This window comes from Leptidea sinapis, chromosome 13 (assembly GCF_905404315.1).
Source record: "Leptidea sinapis chromosome 13, ilLepSina1.1, whole genome shotgun sequence".
NCBI classification, from domain to species: Eukaryota; Metazoa; Arthropoda; class Insecta; order Lepidoptera; family Pieridae; genus Leptidea; species Leptidea sinapis.
The window spans coordinates 14,942,166-14,964,027 of NC_066277.1; the positions used below are offsets into that span (position 1 = coordinate 14,942,166).

Below are 21,862 nucleotides of genomic sequence, written 5' to 3' on the forward strand. Positions count from 1 at the left end.
CACGCAGTCATGTATACCCAGTTTGGTTCACTCCGTGTCTGATTAAGTGCATTAAAGAAAAATATAAATATAGGATGAAAGTTCGCAAATATATATAATATATCCTCGCGATAAACTATCCTTTGATTTATTGAAAAAAAGATGTGAGGTATTGCTAGCAAGCTCCTACGCTACATATATTGAACGACTTGAACTATCATTACATTCAAACCCCAAATTAATTTGGTCATTCATAAAACAAAAGAGAGGCAAAAGTTCGTATCCTCCAAAAATTAAAAAACGATATTAACTCTGTTTCCAATGGGACAGACATTTGTAATGTTTTCGCTGATTATTTCTCGTCAGTATACAGTTCCAATAATAGTAATAGTAATACTAAAAATTTTAATAGTCTTTCAAATCTTATGAACCCTTGTTGTAATGTGTACCTTGATTATATATCTTATATAGTGGACCAAGTTTATAATGTTTTAAAAGACTTGATATTAGGATAGGAGCTGGAGCAGACAGTATTCCATCGATATTTGTACATAATTGCGCTAGTGCATTAGCTTTACCACTTGCATTGATTATCAACAAATCTCTTAGGACTAGTACATATCCAACCTTATGGAAAAAAGCCCTGGTGTTGCCTTTATTCAAAGCCGGTGACAAAGAGGAGATAAAAAATTATAGACCTATTTCCATAATTTCTGTCTTTGCAAAAGTAGCTCAAACAGAGCTACTCATATATCCTGTCGTTTCATGGCATTTAAAAGCTTTGTTACATCTGAGCAGCATGGGTTCGTGAAAGCTTGATCAACAGTTACCAACCTTGTTTCTTTTGTGGAATACATTACTGAGGCTCTTGATACTGGCAAATCCGTTGATGCAATCTACACAGACTTCAGTAAGGCTTTCGACAAGGTTGATCACTCCATTTTACTAATGAAACTCAAAGGCATAGGTATTGAATTGGTTTAAATTGTATCTTGCCAATCGGTCATCAACTGTTGTTGTTAATGGTTATGCTTCTGAGCCATTTTTTGCCTATTCTGGTGTACCTCAAGGGTCTCATCTAGGGCCTTTGTTGTTTAACATATTCATTAACGACATCAGTAATTGCCTTAGGAATTCTAAGTTTTACTTATTCGCTGACGATCTTAAGATCTTTAGACCTGTCTCTTCAAATGCAGATGCAGAGTTTTTACAGGAAGACTTAAACAATTTGTTATTGTGGTGTCGTAACAAAGGCATGATTTTAAATCCTAACAAGTGTCATGTTATGAAATTTTCTAGAATGAAAAAATTTCTTGCAACAACATATTACATTGATGGTAGTCTTTGGTCTGAAGTTCCTCACATACGCGATTTAGGAGTTATGCTAGACAAGAAGCTCCGCTATAATATCCACATAGATAATATTGTTAGCAAGGGTTTTAGGACTCTTGGCTTCCTCTTTCGTAACTGTAAGCAATTTAAGGATGCTCGCACTAAAATAATTATTTACTCAGCTTTGGTACGTAGTATCTTGGAATACTGCAGCGTTGTATGGAATCCACACTTTAATATTTACTTACAAAGAATCGAAAGGATACAAAAGAGATTTCTTTTGCATCAACCTTACAATCATTATGTAGTTAAAACTCTTAGGAGTTACGAGGATAAATTAAAGTACTTCAAGCTTCAGTCATTCTCGAATCGAAGACAGCTCCTCGATCTTACTTTCTTATATAAGTTGGTGAATGGCGTCATTGATAGTACCTATTTATTAGCTCAATTAAATATTCGTGCCCCACTAAAGACAGTGAATCCGTCGTCTTTTATGCCATTCGTAGAAAAAAGCACACGCTCACGTCAAAGACGCTATTCTCCAATTAATAGATTGATGTTGAGTTATAATGCTATATATAAATTATCACATAAGAAATGTATTGGTGTCATAACAACTACTGTTAATAAAGAAAAAGATAAAAAAGTTGATATTGATATATTTTCAGACAATATTTCGTCATTTAAACGGAATTTATTTCATTAATATTCATATTTTGTTTTTTGTAAATTATTGACAAAAAGTATATTACATGCAAATCTATATAAATAAAAATGAATTGCTGTTCGTTAGTCTCGCTAAAACTCGAAAACAGCCGGACCGATTTGGCTAATTTTGGTCTTGAATTATTCGTGGAAGTCCAGGGAAGGTTTAAAAGGGGAATAAATATGAAAATTTTCGGAAATAAATAAATAAGTATACACAAAAATTTTGTTCTTCCTTTGATGTGTCCCCGTCGTTCAGAAATTAATTTGAAAGAATAGTTTAAAATATAACTAGTAGTTAGAATCTACAAACTATATTATCTTTCTATCTCTCAGGATTTAATTTTAGCTAACTATAGTTGGTAGATTAACTACAGTTGTTAAATATCTATCAGATTATTTTTATATAGATTAATAAATCATAAGTTTTGTCACAAATTTCCGAACCTAATCATATTTGTCATTTGCCAACCAATATGTCGTCTTCTATGTCGATTGATACCTTTGACAAAGAGTGCATGCATCCTTCTATCTTTGTGGGTGACGATTACTGCTACTTGCGCGAGAACTTTCTTTACTTGGGTTATCTGTTGTGATAGTGAAATTTCAAGTTATGTGCCTTTTTTGTTGATCGTTGATTTTTTCTTATTACTTTATATGGCAATTCAACGTTTGCTGGGTCAGCTAGTAATTTATAAAAACTGATAAGTTTTAGTATGTTTTATATAATTGTGAAATGATGCATGTTTTAATTATTATATAACATTATTTATTTCTTATTCATTTACGTTTAATTCAATTTCTAAATATTCCGATAATTTTTGCATTCATTTTAATTAAATATGTTTGTGTCTATGTTTTTGAAATGTGTGTAACACCTATATATAATTAAGCCAACACTTAGAATTTATTATTTCTTGTATTAATATTATTATACTTTTGTTAATGTTTGTCTTGTTGGTGTTAAATAAATAAATAAATAAATAAATAACATCGTCTACCCGGTTCCATACAATTTCAGTAACACTAGATAAATGATAGTTAGAATACTTATTTCTATAAAGTGATTTCTTAGTGATTCTCTAGAATTCAGATTGAAGATGCCTAATTATAGGCTCTTATTGCCTTTTTTTTATGCAAAATATGTAAGTTTACTGTACCTTAGATAGTCTGAAAAAATAACACATATTTTTTTTTGTTACTTTGCTGTAATAGTCACAGACGGCGCCTATTTCTGCCGTGAAGCAGTGTGTAAGCATTACTGTGTTTCGGTTTGAAGGGCCATACATAGTGAAATTACTGGGCAAATGAGACTTAACATCTTATGTCTCAAGGCGTCGAGCGTAATTGTGTTGCCGCTCAGAATTTTTGGGTTTTTCAAGAATCCTGAGCAGCACGGCATTGTAATGGGCAGGGCGTATCAGTTACCATCAGCTAAACGTCCTGCTCGTCTCGTTCCTTATTTTCATACAAAAAAAGACATGCTCCATAAATCACGTGACTTTTTTTCTACATTTTGTCCAGCACCGGACGTTTTTCAGCTGAAGTAATGAAGTTATAATATTACTTCTATAACAATAAAGTTCTACAATAAATACCTTGATAGATAGTCTAGACAATGATCATTTTTTAATCATGTTTTAAAATACTGCTGATAATCTGCACGTACAATGTTGTTGCTACATTGATTACACAAAAGAAAACACAAATAAAATATAAAATTTACGTAAAACAAATCTAAAAAGGGTGTTATCCCAAATAAACGTTTCACGAAATTGTATACTTTTCTATTCGCATTAATTAGTTCAACAATCACGTGACACATATTAATTACATTTAAATCTAATATATATAATTCTCATGTCGCGGTGTTTGTAGTTAAACTCCTTCGAAACGGCTTGACGAATTCTCATGAAATTTTGAGTGCATATTGGGTAGGTCTGAGAATCGGACAACATCTATTTTTCATCGCCCTAAATGTTTAGGGTGGTCCATGCCAATTTTTTTTTAATTTTCTTTTAATTTTGTTAGATTATGTGTCAGCATTAAAAAATACATACAACTTCAAATTTTCACCCATCTACGATCAACAGTTACTTTTGTATCGCGATTTTAATATCGGCAATACAACGTTTACTGGGTCAGCTAGTATATAATATATATATTTATTCCTTATCAGTTACGGCCCGGAAAAAAAATAAGCGCAACGACGAAAAGATAGAATCTGTGAAAAATTATTGTTTAATACTAGATTCTCCCACTTATTCTTTTGTGTTAAGGGTAACCTTTACAATTAGGTAAACGAAGTTCTGTCAATTTACCACTTAATTGAACAACAGAACTAAATGCAATTTAGTTTATTTTCAATCAGTAATAGTAATACTACCCACTGATAGTATCTGAGAGTATAATACACTCACACACACACACAAACACTCACACACATTGTGGGAGTACCTGTGGGAGGCTCTTTTGAACAGGATGCCGGCTAGATTATGGGTACCACAGCGGCGCCTTTTTCTGACGTGAAGCAGTAATGTTTACACAGTGTTTCGGTGTTTAGGGTGCCGTAGCTAGTGAAATTACTTGGCAAATGAGACTTAACATCTTATGTCTCAAGGTGACGAGCGCAGTTGTAGTGCCGCTCAGAATTTTCAGGGTTTCTCAAGAATCCTGAGCGGCACTGCATTGTAATGGGCAGGGCGTATCAGTTACCATCAGCTGAACGTCCTGCTCGTCTCGTCCCTTATTTTCAAAAAAAACAAAACACACACACATTATATTAGTAATTTTCAAAGCTTTAAGGTAATCTATTGCTTTTTTTTAATGCGTCTCCAGCGATCTAGTACAGATGTATAATATTTTAATAATTGTGATTATATAGGGGTGAAGTCCAGGTGATCTGTAATACAGGGTCAACCTACTTTAGACACCAGCTCATCATAAATTACCAGCTGTTAAAAAAATGTAACACTTCTGTACTGTTTTAGCTTTACGATCTTTGTGAGGAGAAAAGAAATAGAAATTTATTATTATTTATTTCACAATGTAAAACAGTCACATTATTTTGTTACATTTACGTCAAGATCGTGTATCATAAAACTACATAAAAATCGGGGGAAAAGTGCAAAATGTACTTAGTATACAAACTTAGAAACCATTGGTGATAATATTATGAATTATTTATTGAAACTCATGTAAGTCATTAAAACCAGACCAGCTAGCTAAGGATGGTGCCTCACCCCCCTTTATAGACCCTGAACCCTTTTGTGGAGCCGGTGAATCTCTCATCTGCAATAAGGAAGGATCCTAAGGAAGCAAGAAATGCAGGAGGCATCGAGGCATCGAGCCATCGGGAAGCTAAGCTGCTCCTAGGCAACTATCAACGTAAGCGTGCCAAAAATGCATAAGCTTGGACAGGACACAACTGAGAGCCCTGACGGCGTTCCTATCCGGCCATTGCAAGCTAAATGGGCACCTAGCCAGAATGGGTCTCAGTGAATCAAACCTGTGCAGATTCTGCTGCGAAGCCGCTGAAGACCCCATACACATTCTTCTGGAATGCGAAACCATTGCCAGAATCAGGCTGGGGTGTCTTAGAACACCTTCATTCAAAGCAGAGGACGTGCCATGCCTGGACCCTCTGAGGATAGGAGTCTCAGCCTTTTAAAAGTAATACGTCTCGAGGATATAATTTAAATCTCGGCACAGTAACACGTATCCTAGTTAGTAGCCTCGATTCTCCTCCTTAACTTTTAAGTTTGAGAACAGGCGCGCTAGCGCAAGAAGAGGGCACACTAGATGCTAGGATTTAAGTGTCATCATAATAATAATAATAATAATAGTCATTAAAATAAAGTTATCTTAAAAAACTATCATCAAACTTAGGTAACTCATTCAGTACCTAATACTAGGTAAGAAACTTCACAAGCTCACGGAAATCACCGCTTTTTTGCTAGTTTTAAAATTATTCATTTACTACTTACGAAATAGCGAGCATTCTTTTATAATATTATCGTTACTGTACCCAGAAATCATACTTTACATAAGTGTAATTATTAACATTTTAGATTTTATGTTAATTTTTCTGATTCTATAGATTTTATGTGTCCTTGTCTATAGAAATTATTACTCATATTTAAATTTATTTTAATGACTACAAAATTGTAAAGGTAAGTTAATGATTTTGTTAATTTCGTATGAAATCCTATTTGTTTTGCTTTATTTTTCTACAATTATTAGCTAATATTAGCACGTACTTTTAAGATTGGCGTATAAACGATTTCATACACTTTTTAAGTAGTCTCTGGTTCTGGTACCAATATTGTTGACAAAAAACATGTTTGTTCAGGCCTAATAAAAATAAATAATTATTGTGAAGATTTATTATAACTATCGCAAAATTAATTATATAATTAAAAACTTTAAATTGTAAAAGTGAAATTTTCAAACAAAATAAATATACCAAGAGTTAGCAGTACTGTTTAGACGACGTACATTGACCTCTGGATCGTCGGCTTCACCTTTGATTTGTTTGATTATTTACGTCGAAATAAAAATTCACTATGTTCATTCTTACGAAAACTTTTTTATTTCGGTATTACTGAACTGGACTTTAAATTCAATATTGTGCATCTTGTCTTATATTAAAAACAAACTCACCCGTATTCGCAAACGTCAAAGAAAAAATAAATATAAAATTCACCGTAAAAGCAATAACAATTAACAAACTTAAAAACACAATTTTCACATGTACACACATACAGTAGTAAAAAGTGTCCATTTCAGCTTGATTCCTTCAAAAGGCAAACACATAATCTATTCGATCAGAATTATTATTCGACACTGGTTACTGATGAGTGATGAGTGATGACTGAAGTGGTGAACATTCAAATAAGGAAAAAAATAAGTCTAAAGACTTATTTTCTCTATTTTAATAGGGAAATTTTCCCTACTTAAATAGGGAAAATAATAATACTAATAGTAATAATAATACCTCATACACACAGTTTCTCGATACTTTTTTACCATTATTTAGCAACCAAATACCTTCCCAAGGATAGGATACAACTATTTTTGTGTTATTCGAATGTTATTATAATTTTAACAAATTATAAATTTAATGAACTTCTAGCAAGTATTTCTTTACGATTAAACTTACGAAACTACTGTTTTGTGAGTCGTGAGTGACTAAAAGGGTTTTTTGATATGGCAGAATCATGCTGTCGTCCTATGACGACAGTACGATCGGACCAGACTCGTTAAGATTGAGTTCCTCACTCGCACAAAAAACCGGCGTGAATAATAAAATGGGTATGTGTGTTCGTTGAGGAGGATATCTACTGTCAACATTTCGGCAATTTCAAGGGTAGAGTATTCTCTCTGGCTGCGAGTAGATTTGGATGTAGATTTGATGTTTTCAAAGGCTTCAAAAAGCTGGGGGTTAATAGTTCACAGTTACACAGTCACAGTTCACAGTTAAGTTAATAGATCACGGTAATACTTCAAACTGATCTAGATTCTAGCGCTCTCCAAAAGCGCAAACACCAGATTTTACCTGTATTGTTGTCATCTCTGGTCGGATATATACTTGAGAATAAAACAAGAATAAGCAAAATGCTTACAAATAAACTGAAAATAGCATTTTACCGACTATATCGCCACATGAGTAAATAAATGTACAGATACTAAGCTTCATACAACCACGCGAAAAGGTTGCATTTCTAATATAATCCGGGGCACATGTGAGTGTCTACTGGCCGCTTGGTCTTGTTGCGTACGCGGCTACACTTTGACAAGAGTTAGCGCGACACACGTTCTTATTGTTTTATTAATTGCACGCTTTAATATTTTAACATAGTGATTTTATAATATTATTAATATGGTGGATTACTGTACTATATGCATAAATAATATGATAAAAAATAAAAATGTATCATATTATGTTGACTATCTCATGGTCTATAACAGGTAAGTAAATATTTGATATATATATTCATATTTGTATGATCCTTTTGTGTATGGGAAGCGATTACATCACGGTATGTTTTCACCATTTTATTATTATTGCAAGGTTTTACTTAATACTTGTTTGTCGGTTAGTTGGTATATATAAAAATGCAAGTATTTGTTTAAGTTCAAATTCTAAAAGAATCGTTTATAACACTTCCCGATATCTGATTGAGCTGAAATTTTGTATACCTACATAACATCGATGAGAATTCAATAATATGTATAATACATAATCTGAAGCTGCAGCCAAGATTATCTCTTCAATAGGGAACTCTTCAACGGTTAACACCACGATCACAAAATTTTGTATGTAAGTTTAGTTTTGATATTTGATCACGTTTTAATTACGATCTGTTGCTGCAGTGATAACTGTCACCTTACGAGGTAACTCCTTATTAATTAGTATCTAGGACGCGTAACATTGTATTTAAATTTCTCTTAAGAAGCTTTGTCTCTGTATTGTATTTTCATCTAGTGATTCCACTGACAACTGTCAAAACAATGATTATTGTGAAGTTTACCAAATGTCAGGCAGCCTTGCAAATAAACGCGGGAAACGTTGTACCTCCAAACAAACTAGACACAAGCAAAATGTCTATGAATAAAATAAGAATAATTTATACTTCGTATATCGTTGACATATTTGCCCATACCAAAAGATTTTTTTCTGTTCCGTGGCCCATACAATGATTATTCTGATGTTATTCTCATAGCGTTGTTATTGATGTTATTCTCCTTGTTAAAGTCTATAACTATGAAAATAACAGTTTGAGTTCGTTTGCATGTTAAATTGAATTAAGCGTTATGGATGAAAATGGAGAAAAAGAAAAATAAAATGCTCTTAAAAAACGAGAAAATCTTTGAACTTATAACGAAATAAATCGATTTTCTGTTCGTGATAGGTAATGATTTAATAGTCAGGTTATTATGTTTTCACTCGTATTACACACAGATTCGTAACTCCTCGATTTCAGAATAATTTCCTACTTACCACAGCCGAAATAGTCCATATTGGGCGTCGATCAAGTGACGTTCAGTTTCGTGGTCACTTGGAAGAGAAGGCTTGAAAAAACCCTGCTGTGCTCAGTTAGCCGAGACAGCACTGGTGATGCCGTATACAAAGGTTCGTCGAATTCGTCGACCAGAGCTGGGAGAAACTTGTTTCTTCTATCGACTCCTTCTCGAGTCGCGGAATGGGTAAATTGACCCTGTCCAAATTAACCCTCAGAAACTCAAGTTTGCGAGTTTATCACTAAAAAACCCATTTGCCCTATCACCGCTCTTCGACAAGACTTCCCTTAAGCGATTGCTAATTCCGTGGTCATCTGTAGGGCAAAGCCAAATTGGTTTTTAAGAACCTGGAGCGTCATAAATAGAGCATGCCAATACCTCAAGCAATAGTATCAGCACGATACATCGGACTGCGTGCAACGCAGATCAGCTCGAATTGTCGCGGACCCAGTGCTGTGTGAACGGTTGGACCACTTGGCGTTGCGTATAGACGTCAATTCATTGTGTGTTTTGTGCCGCATTTATCTCGGGGAGTGTTCCGAAGTGCTGTTTCACTTGATTCTTGCCGCCGAATACCACATAAATGCGAAATTCCACTCCCTGCACGTATCTAGATACATTTACCTCGCAAAGCCACTTTGTAGAATAGTACTGTGCCGGGTGCTGTATTTCTGAACCGAATCTCAAATGCCTAAAAAGTCTCTACGAATTACTAAGCAATTAAGAATAATTTTGGATATTTCTAAAAAAATATGAGCTTTCACTGATTAATTAGCTGTTTCTGCTTCTGTCTCTATTGAATATATTAAATATATTTTTAGCATTTCATCAGTATCGTTAAACAGAAATTCAGATCTGCATAATGTTCGGTATTTTCGGTGTGGGTCTAAACAGTGTTGTTTATTTTATTAACATGGTGAGATAATATATTAAATGTAATTATAACTATAACATTACTTATAATAAGCTATCAATACGAAAATATAGCCAATATACATTCCAATACAAAATCAGCTAAACATACATTGAGAATCACAAAGTTACAGCAAAAAATTTAATACTAAAATGGAGTCAATAATTTGAGCTTTTAAGATTAAATTTATTTCTATTAGCAAAATATAGGACATACAGTATACAGACAGAAATAATTTTTAAATGCAGAATTTGTGTTTGACCAACATATTACTGTTTATTGCATCTGTTTTTTACAAATATGTTACAAGTTTTATTTCTGTTAAATTTCGTAACTTAAAAATAGCATAAAATACTTTTAAGGGAATGTTAAAATAGAAAAAAATACGTCATAATGCGCTGTTGCCAAACCGAATATCTTGACAAAAACGGAAGAATAGTTATATCAGAGTAATACTCCGTTTATTTGTCACGAAATATTCATGTATTATTCCCGATGTATACAAGTGTATTAATTATTGTGGAATAATTGTGTAAGCAAGGCCGCACACCAGACATAAACTTGTCTTAAGGTAACTATGGCACCATATTTATGACGTGCAACATTTAGCACTCCTGTTTTTCAAATTCAAATATTTTTATAAGTAACTGATTAATAATAATAATTAGAACATGTTATTATCGTCATTATAATGCATAATGGGATCCATCAACCAACATTGATATGTCGAAGAAATAGTTTTGGAGTTAAGCTAAGGATTAAAAAGTTATATGATAGTTAAAGAACCCGTCGACTGCTACCCAAATTCTGCCGCTAGTAAGTAAGTTGTTGTACCTCTTCTCCCTTGCTTTCAATAGCCGTCACTCTACGATGTGTGAGGTATACAAAATATCGCCAGCCGTTCAACAAAGCTGTTCTAAAAGCATAGGTATACCAGGAGCTTGTGTTTTATAATGGTCTCCTAGATTTTGGGTAGTAAGTAAATAAACCTTTAGTTATTTGGTTTCGAGCTGTCACCTTTTTTAGGGATCGGATGGACAATGTCTGACTTTCATATTTCTGTGACTATGCCTTTTAAGTGCGAGTGCTAAGATAAACGCGTTTAAATCGTATAGGTCTAAGAAGACCAGACGCAAGAAACACAACGTGCAACTTTTTTATATTCAAATTGTACTTACTAGATACAAATAATATAGTTTATGAAAAATCCCTATCCTAAGCTATGGTTTCGTTTGTAAATTCATTTATGTTTTACTTGGTACTTTTGCCACATATGTAAACGTATTGAAGTATTTTTTCCTGCACATGTATATAATATCTAAGGCATAACAGATACAAGGTTTTAAATAAAAAAATTCATACTAACATATCCTTCTTAAAAAAAGGAATTTAACCAGAACTGTTACACGAAGAGCTAGTCATATTGAGCTGCCAATGGTGAGAACTAATTATGGAACAGACAATAACCTTTGTGGGAGCTCAGATATATAACAACCTGCCCTCAGAAATAAGAAATGCCAAAACATTGACTTCTTTTAAAGCGAGCCTTCAAAGGCACATACTCAATAATTATGAAATGTTTCAATAACATATGTAGGTTGTTTTATGTCTTATCTGTTTGCCTAACATTGAATTGCATTCTGTACCCACCAAAATCATTGTTGTTAAGTACCTACTTTAATTTGTAAAATATTAATTTCTCATGTAAGTGACAATAGGTCTTAATGAGAATAAAGTTATTTAAACCTAATCGGGTATTATTTCCTTTAAAAGTAGCTATTTATTGATAGATTGTGCCTTACCCTAAGCCCGAGACGACGATAAGTACCGACATATAATATACCGAGAAATAGTTAGGCTAATACGTCTCTCAGTTATGATCGCTTCAATGCCGTTACTTAAGATTTGTCGTGTGGCGAGTTCTTCTTTATAAGTTATCAATGGGACAGATGGCAGGTATCAAGATTCATTCGTGTACGGATGTTATTTATTTAGGTAATCCTTTCATCGTGTACTCTATTTTTGTTGTAAGATTTAAAGTAAGCGGTTCTTAAGAATATATTATTACAGGATGATAAAGTGGTCAGAGTTATACCTATATTAACTTACGGTGTGGAGTGATGCATGCATACTTAACAACTGTTTGGATGTGTAAAGAAGATAAGGAGATTGTCAAAAATAACTCAGTTGTATATTGAGACACTTTTCTAAATATTGAAATTTGTACATCTAGTTATAACCAATCATTTCAGATCAATTATCCGATTACTTTTTAACTTGTCTGAGAAATTTCAATAAGAGAGTGTTAACAAAAATTTACAATTGACACTTTACACAGATTTCAGTAGTGCATTTGACAAAGTGTGTCAATATATTATACTTTATATATACTGAAAAAATTTGAATATGTGATATTATTTTATCACTGGGATATTATTACAATATTTCTCATCATACCTATAAAATGGTGAAACAAATTTAACTTCGAAAGTTTTTCCCAACGTAGGGATCAAGGATCTCATTACGGTCCTATTTTATTTTAGGTTTTTATAAGCAATATAACAGATTATATTATAATAAATAGGAACCACTTAATAATATTATCTAATGATTTAAAAGTATATCGAACAATCAAATCACCATTTAAAGAAATGTTTATATGCTCAACTAGCTGACCCGACAGACGCTGTTCTGTTAATAGAAAAAAATTTGTTGTATTTGGGGAATGATGTGGTCGAAAGCCACCGGAAATATGCAATCAAAGTTATTTAGTTAAAAATGAAACAAAAACGTATGATTTATATAATATGTAGTACTAAAATGATAAAAATTAATATCGTATTTGTGTAAAGGCATAAAAGGCATTTATTTACTAGATACTACTACCGCTTCGGAAACAAATGGCGCTCTGATAGAGAAGAAGCGGCGCAAGTAACTCTCCCAGCATTCTCTTTTTGCGCTCCTTATAATAAAAATATACAATATTATACTTTCATTGCTATTGCTATAAAATAATCATAATCTAGTCCGATCACTTAGATATTCAGCTGTGGAGCAATAGGATTAACGACAGAGGCATTTTTTTTTATAAAAAATTTAAATTTATTTATAGATAATGCCTGAACAGTGGCTGGGACTTTATTATAAAAGTGTATAAATTTACCCTTAAAGCTATTATGTATCTTATGAAGCCTACTAGAATTAGTTACAAGCAACCTTATTTCTAGTGTTATAATAATGAAAATCACTATTAAGAGCTGTAACTGTTAAGAGCAGTAGAGTGTAAACAGCTCTTACAATACCTCTCTATATAAAATATAATATGACAAATGCATATTTATATGCTTTAAAATATGATCATTAGAAATCAAAAACCATAACATAAGAACAGATAAATTACCATCTAAAAATAAAACAAGGTCAAAATTGACATACATTTATTATTTCTGTAAACTGTAATAATTACAATATCAATTGTTCTTCAATTCATTAATAACACGAAATTAAAATAATATTTTTGCTGTTCAAATTACGTGTCTCTGTTCAATATTTACTCTACCTTTAGCCGGACGTAAATCATCATAGATTTCTTCTAAAGGTCTGTTCTTTGTTTCTGGGACAACAACGATAACGTAGAGTGAAGTTAGAAGGCACATTAATCCGAAGAAATAGAATGCCGCATAGACGCCGACGGAGTTAGCTAACGGCTTGAAGAATAACAGTTGGAAGAAGTCAGCTACAGATGCTATGGCCATTGTTGTTGCAAGCACTGAACCTCGGTACTGTAATAAAATTTATTCAGTAAATTATCTTCTGGAAATAAATTTCTGAACTTAATGTATGCTGCTTTTATATAGACTATTATTAAACAAATTGTTACATTTTAAAATTTGGTAAATAGAGTTACATTATGTTTCAAACTCTGAAAAATACCAAAATCAATTCTTTCAACAAAATAAATATCATAAAATCTTATCATAATCATAGCAAAATAATTGTTAGCTTCTCGTCGGAATTCAAATGTCTGCGAGATTTATCGATATGGATAGTGAACTGAGCTGTTTTGTAAATAAGTTATTTAACGAAACATTTAGTGTTAGCTTCTACCTTCACTATTCGAGAATATTCAATAATAATTCTGACAGGTACATTTTATAGAGGCCTGAGAGAATGGCTGAGTAATTGGTAACTTATTGGAACTAACTAATGAGTGCTGCGACATGTAATATTTTTTTTGCGGAATATTACTAGTCTTGCATGGACCTTGTCTTGAAGAAAAATCGGGATTCACTAAAAGCCACCGCCTGCAACTTTATGAGGCGCAAATTGGGCCTCACATGGAGTACTGTTCTCACCTCTGGGTGACCTCATACAACGAAGAGCGGCTCGAATCATCGAACAAGTCATCTCCGATTGGCTTGATTCTTTGGCGTTGCGTAGAGATGTGGGTTCTCTCTGCATCTTCTACTCGCATTTATCACGGGGAGTGCGCAGAAGAGCTGTTCGGGCTGATTATAGCGCCCGAATTCCACCACCTGACATTACGTGCAAAGAACCACCCGCATCACGTTGATGCCTGGCATTCCACAACCGCGCGTTTTGCAAGAAATTTCTTGTCTCGCACAGCCACTTTGTGGAATTAATTACCAGCTGCGGTTTTTCCGAACTGATACGGCTTAGGGACCTTCAAGAAAAGAACATATTAAAGGCCGGCAACGCAACTTTTGACTCGCGGATGTCCATGGGCGGTTGCCTCACACCTCTCCCCACCCCGTGAGCCTCTTGCTCGTTTGCCCCTCTTATATAAAAAAAAAATGTTCAATAATAATAAAAGTTTAAAAAAAATTCTTGTCCAGCAGAAACAAATTAGAAATACATTTACTTTACAAAAGATAAAGAATCATATTATAAAGGTTTACAATGAACCCCGCACCAGGCCAACCAGTGTCGCGGGTTTTCTAAACTAAATTAACAAACACGATTGCATCAATGAACTGTTGAGCGGTATGTAAATTTTAAAATTACAAATTTTTAAAGGACATAGAATAATAAAAAAGTGTGTATGTATGCACGCAAGAAGCTATACTTTTTTGGCCTAACGAAGCAAACATCATTAAAATGATTTATTCCGCTGCTAATTTTGGTACGTTTTATAAAGAACGATTTTGTGAGAATCTTGCAAGGATGGCTTTGACAATTAATAATTATTAAATAATGAAAAATATAAAGGGTTCAAGCCCATACAGCCGTATGTATGGGCTTGAACCCTTTGCCTGTCCTAATAATAGACGAAGAAACCAAAAAAATAAGGAATGACGCAAACCTCAGAAAATTTTAGGAACTAACTTCAACCTGTAACTTTTGTGTTACAGTGATGCGCGCGCATCTTCAAATTTCACTCTCATCATATTTCATAACGCGCTTAAAGAAGTATAACTTCACTAATAAAATTTTCAGGCAATTGGTAATTTTCATAAACATAGAAACATACCTTATAAGAGAATATTTCTCCGGTGATTACGACGGACAATGGCATAAGTCCTGCGGCGTCACAGAAGATACAAAGGCAAAGCGTGATGACGGGAACCCAAGCTGAGGAGTGGATGTTGTAATCTCTTATGAGGAACCACGAGGCTATCAAACACATGCTCACACCTGATATGAGAGTTGTAACTAACAGGAGATTCTGAAATAATCATAGTATTAAGGTTATGAAAGGCATTACTACGAAACCCTATTAATAAAAGAATTCAAATTGTTTTAGTATTTAAATATTGCAATAATTTCATTAATTAATATTCAGTTGATGAAGATGTTATAATAAATATCGGAAAATTTATGTTCTTCTTTGTTCATATAGGGAGAGCACTCGGGCTAAGAAGTGATCTATATGAAGAATTACCAAATTAGCATGTTCTTTATAACAATACCATACTATTAATGGAAGCTGAAATAAAAGTCTCTAAGAAATAACCCAACTAAGCTATTTGCCCATTCGTCTGGTACTAAATCCATTTAAATATTTAAAAATGAAATAGTTTGTTTTGTGTGGCAGTGGCAAGTTTAATTGTATTGTTCTGGAAAAAAATTAATTGCTTTAGTTTTAATTTTAGATTCTAGTTTCACTATTTTTTGTGCTCTGTGCTCGTAGAGAATTAATAGTTTGTACATCTTCGTGTGATAGGACTGCGCGTTAGTAGCGTTCTCTGGGTTTCCACGGAAGACTAGCGTTGTGGAAACTTTCGAAACCACAACTATGCTGAGTTTATTAGATCTTAATTAGAATAGTATAACTTTAAGAACTATTATCAGAATGTATAATGACGTCAATAAACATTTTTTTCTTTCTTCTTTCTAAATATCTTGTCAAATAGTTTTTGAAGAGCCTAACATTATTGGAATCCTGAATGCACTACTCGAATGTGTCTCTAGCCTTGAGGCGTCTAACGTTAAGTCTCACCAGCTTAATTTACTAGCCGGCAGACTTCTAACCGAAATATTTGTAGTATTTACAAATTTCTACAGTTTGTTGGCAGAAACTCGCCACTGTGATTGAAATCCAGTCGAGATCCAATACACAAGAAGCTCCCATTGCTAAGAGTAGTACGCCAGGTGGGATCTATGTATAGCGACTCGAGTGTGTCCCATGCCTTGACTATAGGATTTATTTTTGCATCCACTCGCATTTAATCACTTCTCTCCAAGATTGTCCTCTTTCCAAGATTGTCATATCAGATTGAAGTTTTTCTAATAATAAATTTTTAAATCAATTAAAAATCATAGACACCTGCAAAAGTATTAAGCTAACCAACGCCTTTCTCCAGATATAGAAAGAAATGATGTTCCATGCATAAGGTTCTTAATAGCTAAGCTTAGTTGAGATTTAGTAAACAAAATACCTACAGGGCTTATCATTTGGAATGTGTTTAATTTGTTAAGTGTTGGTTGAAGGGGTGTGTTGTTGTTATGGAATGAGTATTTTACACTTCCCAGAGTTTCTCTGTATTTTCATAACTTACTGATTTACATATTTGAAATTCAACATTATCTCGTAACAGATTCTACGAACTTACTTTCCGTCCACTTTTCTCAACCACACTGGACGCTAGCATTGTCCCGCACAGTTGTACAACTCCTAACATCATGGCTTGCTGATTAGGAGATATAACCAATCCTGTGCCTGAAATATTGATAAGTTCAATATAATTTTATAATACAAAGTATGTACTATCTTCTCGCCTCAATAGGGCTACTGGCAACCCAAGCGTTTGCAGCTATTTCTTGGTCTTTTTATTATTATTTCTTGGACTTACTGGCTTACTGCCAGTATTTTTTGGTCCGCTTCCTCGTAGTGATAGATTTAATTTAATGTAATCATAGTATTGTAAATACAATTATAAAATTTGTTTTGTTTGAATTAATATATACATATAATATTTTAGCATATGTACGCAGATTATTTAGGGGCTACTTATCTAATTTAAATAAAAGTTCTGATGAAAATGGTACCATCAAAGGTTAGCACCTGAACACCGAAACATTATTTTTAAACAATTTGCACCACAAATTATGGTCTTGGGATATACCCCAGTGCTGTTACAGATATAGGGATCTAGAGTCACTTGGGTGGATGGCTTAGTTGATTCGGCTACGGATTCGAGTACCGCATAGTCCATAAATTTTGTTAGCAAATTTGATGTGTATTAGAGAGTATACTTTAACAATATATAAATTAAAATTTTAAATTTTATTATTTGTTGTTTGTTGTTTTAGCAGCAACAGTAATACACACTGTAGCAAAATTTCAACCACGTTTAACATATTGCAGTTCATAATCTGCAGATACGGCCGTTGGCAGATAGATGAACGGTCATAAAACTAAAGAGTAAAAAAAGATAAAGTCTAAGCTAAAACATACCTTCTTTCGAAGCCAAGTTAAATATATCTCCAGCAAAATTAAGTACAGGAACTGCACCGCACAGTTCCCTAGATAAAGCAGCCATCAAAGAGATCTGGAACGCCTTGAAGAGTATCTTGTCAGAGACTGTGATTAAAAGAAATCAAAATCTAAAATCATTTCATTTAGGAATGACAAAGTAGCAAAAAAAGCTCTCTGAAATCAACCTTTACAGCATCTTACAAAACAGTAATATGTCTACGAGAACTGAAGCCACAATAATACTAATACGTTTCGGCTTACTTGAGAAGGAAAAAATTAGAAAAGTAATTCATAAATATCACAAAATAATTATGAATACAGGAAGTATATGAATATTGTTGCATCAACTAACAAACACTGTAAATAAATAATTAGTAGTCGCGACCTGCGTAATAAAATCATAAACTTTAGTTAACTAGAATCTCTCGATAGTGAAACATTAGTGTGGTAAAGGTTACTATAACATAATTAATGACTTTCTTAATGATACCACAGATTGGGAATGGAGTGGCCGCCCTCAGACTATTAAAGAATAAGTTTAATTGTACAATATTACTTTGTAAACATATTTATTCGATGAAAAAAAAGCCCGCTGAGTTTGTTGCGCCCATTCTTCTCAGGTCTGAGGCATTCATTTTGGAATGGGTGGTAGACTTTTTTTAGACTCAACTTACCAATATTTTTTAACATAAGCTGCTTATTTTCTTCATCTTTCTTTTGTTCCTTCATAATTACATCTAATTCTTGTTTGATCGTTGCATCTGTGGTTTTGTGTCGCCGAAGCCATGATAGATTGTTAGTTGCTTTCTAAAAGTATTTCTTGATTATTGGGTTTAAGTGTATTTGGCTTTACTTTAAGTTAAGCGAATATGATTGGAACACAAAAAACAATTTACAAAATACATGAATTTCTTTTAGACATGATAATTTAAAGGTACTAAAAAATATATTAATCTATTTATTATTTATTTAGATAGTTACACCAACAACAAATCATTATAAAATTTTAGCAATTACACAAGGGATCGTACAATATGACATGTCTTTACAGGTGTAAACAACATTTACAATAGTGCGAGAAGAGTAACAAAGTTGAACAATTGAAATTAAAGAAATGAAGAGTTAAACAAAAATGATGATATTAAATGACTTAAATACATTTCTACTTTAAAAAAAGAGATTTATAACTATACAACAATACAATAATTTACTTCTTATATTTAACTAACATAGTTAAGATCTTAATATTTTAATGCAGTCGGTTTTAAATTTATTGATATTAGTCATATGAAATATGGTTCTGTATATGATTAAAAGACAAGTTTTACCTCCATTTCACCATTCCTGACAAGGTATGATGGTGATTCTGGCATCATTAAAAAGACCACAAAATGTAGCGCTGGGATGCACGTGAATATCCACAAGTTGGCGTTGTAACTTAATAAATCTCCGATAATGTACGCAAATAGGCTTCCAATTGCAGTGAACAAGGATGGCTAAAAATTAGAAAATAATTAGATAGGTACTGATTTGTATTTATTTCGAGTCCTCTCTTGAGATGGTAGCGGAATGGGGTGAATTGAACCTTGTCCAATTTAACCCCCAGAAGACTCAAGTTCGCGCGTTTAGCACTAATAAAACTCCATTTGTCGTATCACCGCTCTTCGACAATATTCCCTTAAAACCTCACCTAATATCGGAATGCTGGGTCTCGAAATCTCGAGCGATTGCCTTTTCCGCGGTTATCTGGAGGGCAAAGCCAAATTGACTTCGAAGAAGCTAGGCGTCATTAATAGAGCACGGCAATACTTCAAACCGGCTAACATTCTAGTGCGTCATCTCTGGTATGGTGCAGCCCAGTATCAGCTCGATCCATTTGACCGCGTACAACGCTCCTGTCATTCCTCTCGTGTTGCAAGAGAATATAGTCGGCGTTGATCACTTAACACCGGGTGACCCGTATGCTCGTTTGTCCTCCTTTTCCATAAAAATACTGATTTTACAAGTACAAATACATCACGCCCACTCTGTATAGACTAATGCTCCTAACAATAAAATTATCTCTATAATTAAAAATTGATCAATCACAATCATTAAAATCAAGTCGTCCATTTTGTACCATCCACCTTGAGTACCTACGTATATCCTTTAACTTGATAATTTCAAATTTTTTGATAGTTTATTTATTTGAGTCTGCTTTCACGATTCTTCGCTACTGGTACCGACTAGTCTTGGACCATTCGGAGGTCTATCATCAGCGTAAGTGTAATGAGTTCGCAGTTTCGTACCATTAAGTGCTGGCAACATCCGCTAGTAGCCTAGTACCAACATTATAAATCGTAAATAAAGCCGACTTAAATTAATTAAAGTTATTAATGTCTCACTATTGTTTAATAATTTAAATGTACCTAAAGATAGATATGGGTAGATTATGGGTACCACAACAGCGCCTATTTCTGCCGTGAAGCAGTAATGTGTAAACTTTACTGTGTTTAAGTCTGAAGAGCGCCGTAGCTTGTGAAATTACTGGGCAAATGAAACTTAACATCTTATGTCTCAAGGTGACGAGCGCAATTGTAGTGCCGCTTAGAATTTTTGGGTTTTTCAAGAATCCTGAGCGGCACTGCATTGTTATGGGTAGGGCTATCAGCTGAACGTCCTGCTCGTCTGGTCCCTTATCTCTGATATAAATCTCTGAGTGGCACTACAATTGCGCTTGCCACCTTGAGACATTTGATGTTAAGTCTCATTTAGTACCCAGTAAATTCACTAGCTACGGCGCCCTTCAGAACGAAACACAGTAATGTGTACACATCACTGGTTCACGGCGAAATAGGCGCCGTTGTGGTACCCATAATCTACCCGGCATCGTGTGCAAAGGAGCCTCCCTCTAGTAAAACCTTCGTACACTTTGGTGTCTGACTGAGCCGTATCATAAGTCAATGCTTTCAGCAGATAACATATCGTCAAAAAAATGCCTTCACAGTTCTATACGTAATGGCTTCAATTTTAAAGTTATTTGAACCAGGGCGATATGCAATTTCAGAGATAATTTTTTTGGTGGCAGCAGTCTCTACGTTTGAAGGTCCCGACGTTTCGGTTCGGGAATACAGCAAGTGGTAGACGATTTTACAAAGTACCTTTGCAATTGAAAGTTTCTTTCGACTTTGTGAAATTTTTAATGGGTGTAAGCAGGAGACAGGCGTTCTTTTTGTACGTTTGTATGTGCATGATAAATGTAACCTACCCAGCATCCTAGGGCCCCTCGTATGCTGTCTTCACTTATCTCCCTGATATAAGTTGGACAAGTGACGCAGGATCCAGCCATTGTTATGCCTACTAATGTCCGAGCAACAACAAATACCCAAAAATTCAGGGAACACAACTTTAAGATCCAGATTATCTAAAACAATAATAAATACAAGATAAAAAAAAGACAGTTCTATCGTGAAAACTACTCAAATGCCTAAAAAACAAATTTATAAAAAACCTGGTCGGCCATTTTTTTTATGAACTGGTTTTAAGGATAATTTCGTTTACACTTAAACAATGAACAATATTACTGAATAATTATATGTTTGTAGACTTTTTAAATCGGCGGAACTTTAACATTATAAATATTATGACGGGTACTCACAACTCACGGGTTGCACTATAAATGTAACAAAAAGTCCCGAAAGTATGGACGTCGTCAGAAGTGTGTTTCGTGAATTAGGGAATCAAAGACCAAAACGAAGTAGGTGCCACGTGAACGGATTGATGTACTATTAGTGTCAAGTGTCAATGTGTCAAGAGTTTCTCGCTGCCTCCGCAGTTCCGCCGCGACCACGATTCAATATTCAAAATATATATCGTGAGTACCCGTCATAATAATTACAATATTGCTTAAATTGCAAACAAAATAAAGTAATGACATTCTCAATTAATCATCTATTCAAAATATTTAATACTTTCAGTCATTTTACTTAATT

The 21,862-nt window shown here is 33.8% G+C and overlaps 1 protein-coding gene across 3 annotated transcripts in view; it reads right to left on the reverse strand.

The window, feature by feature from the left end:
- Positions 1-13,375: 13,375 nt before the first annotated feature.
- Positions 13,376-21,862, reverse strand: part of LOC126967639 (facilitated trehalose transporter Tret1-like) — a 37,623-nt gene continuing 29,136 nt past the window's right edge. For all 3 annotated transcript variants that reach the window (XM_050812205.1, XM_050812206.1, XM_050812207.1), the window contains 7 exons: positions 21,139-21,294; positions 19,220-19,387; positions 18,566-18,698; positions 17,871-17,996; positions 17,026-17,132; positions 15,444-15,638; positions 13,376-13,734 (listed from right to left, as the gene is read on the reverse strand). In XM_050812205.1, coding sequence (XP_050668162.1) covers positions 13,477-13,734; positions 15,444-15,638; positions 17,026-17,132; positions 17,871-17,996; positions 18,566-18,698; positions 19,220-19,387; positions 21,139-21,294 — 1,143 coding nt within the window. In that variant the 3' untranslated portion in view covers positions 13,376-13,476. The remainder of the gene's footprint in view (positions 13,735-15,443; positions 15,639-17,025; positions 17,133-17,870; positions 17,997-18,565; positions 18,699-19,219; positions 19,388-21,138; positions 21,295-21,862) is intronic.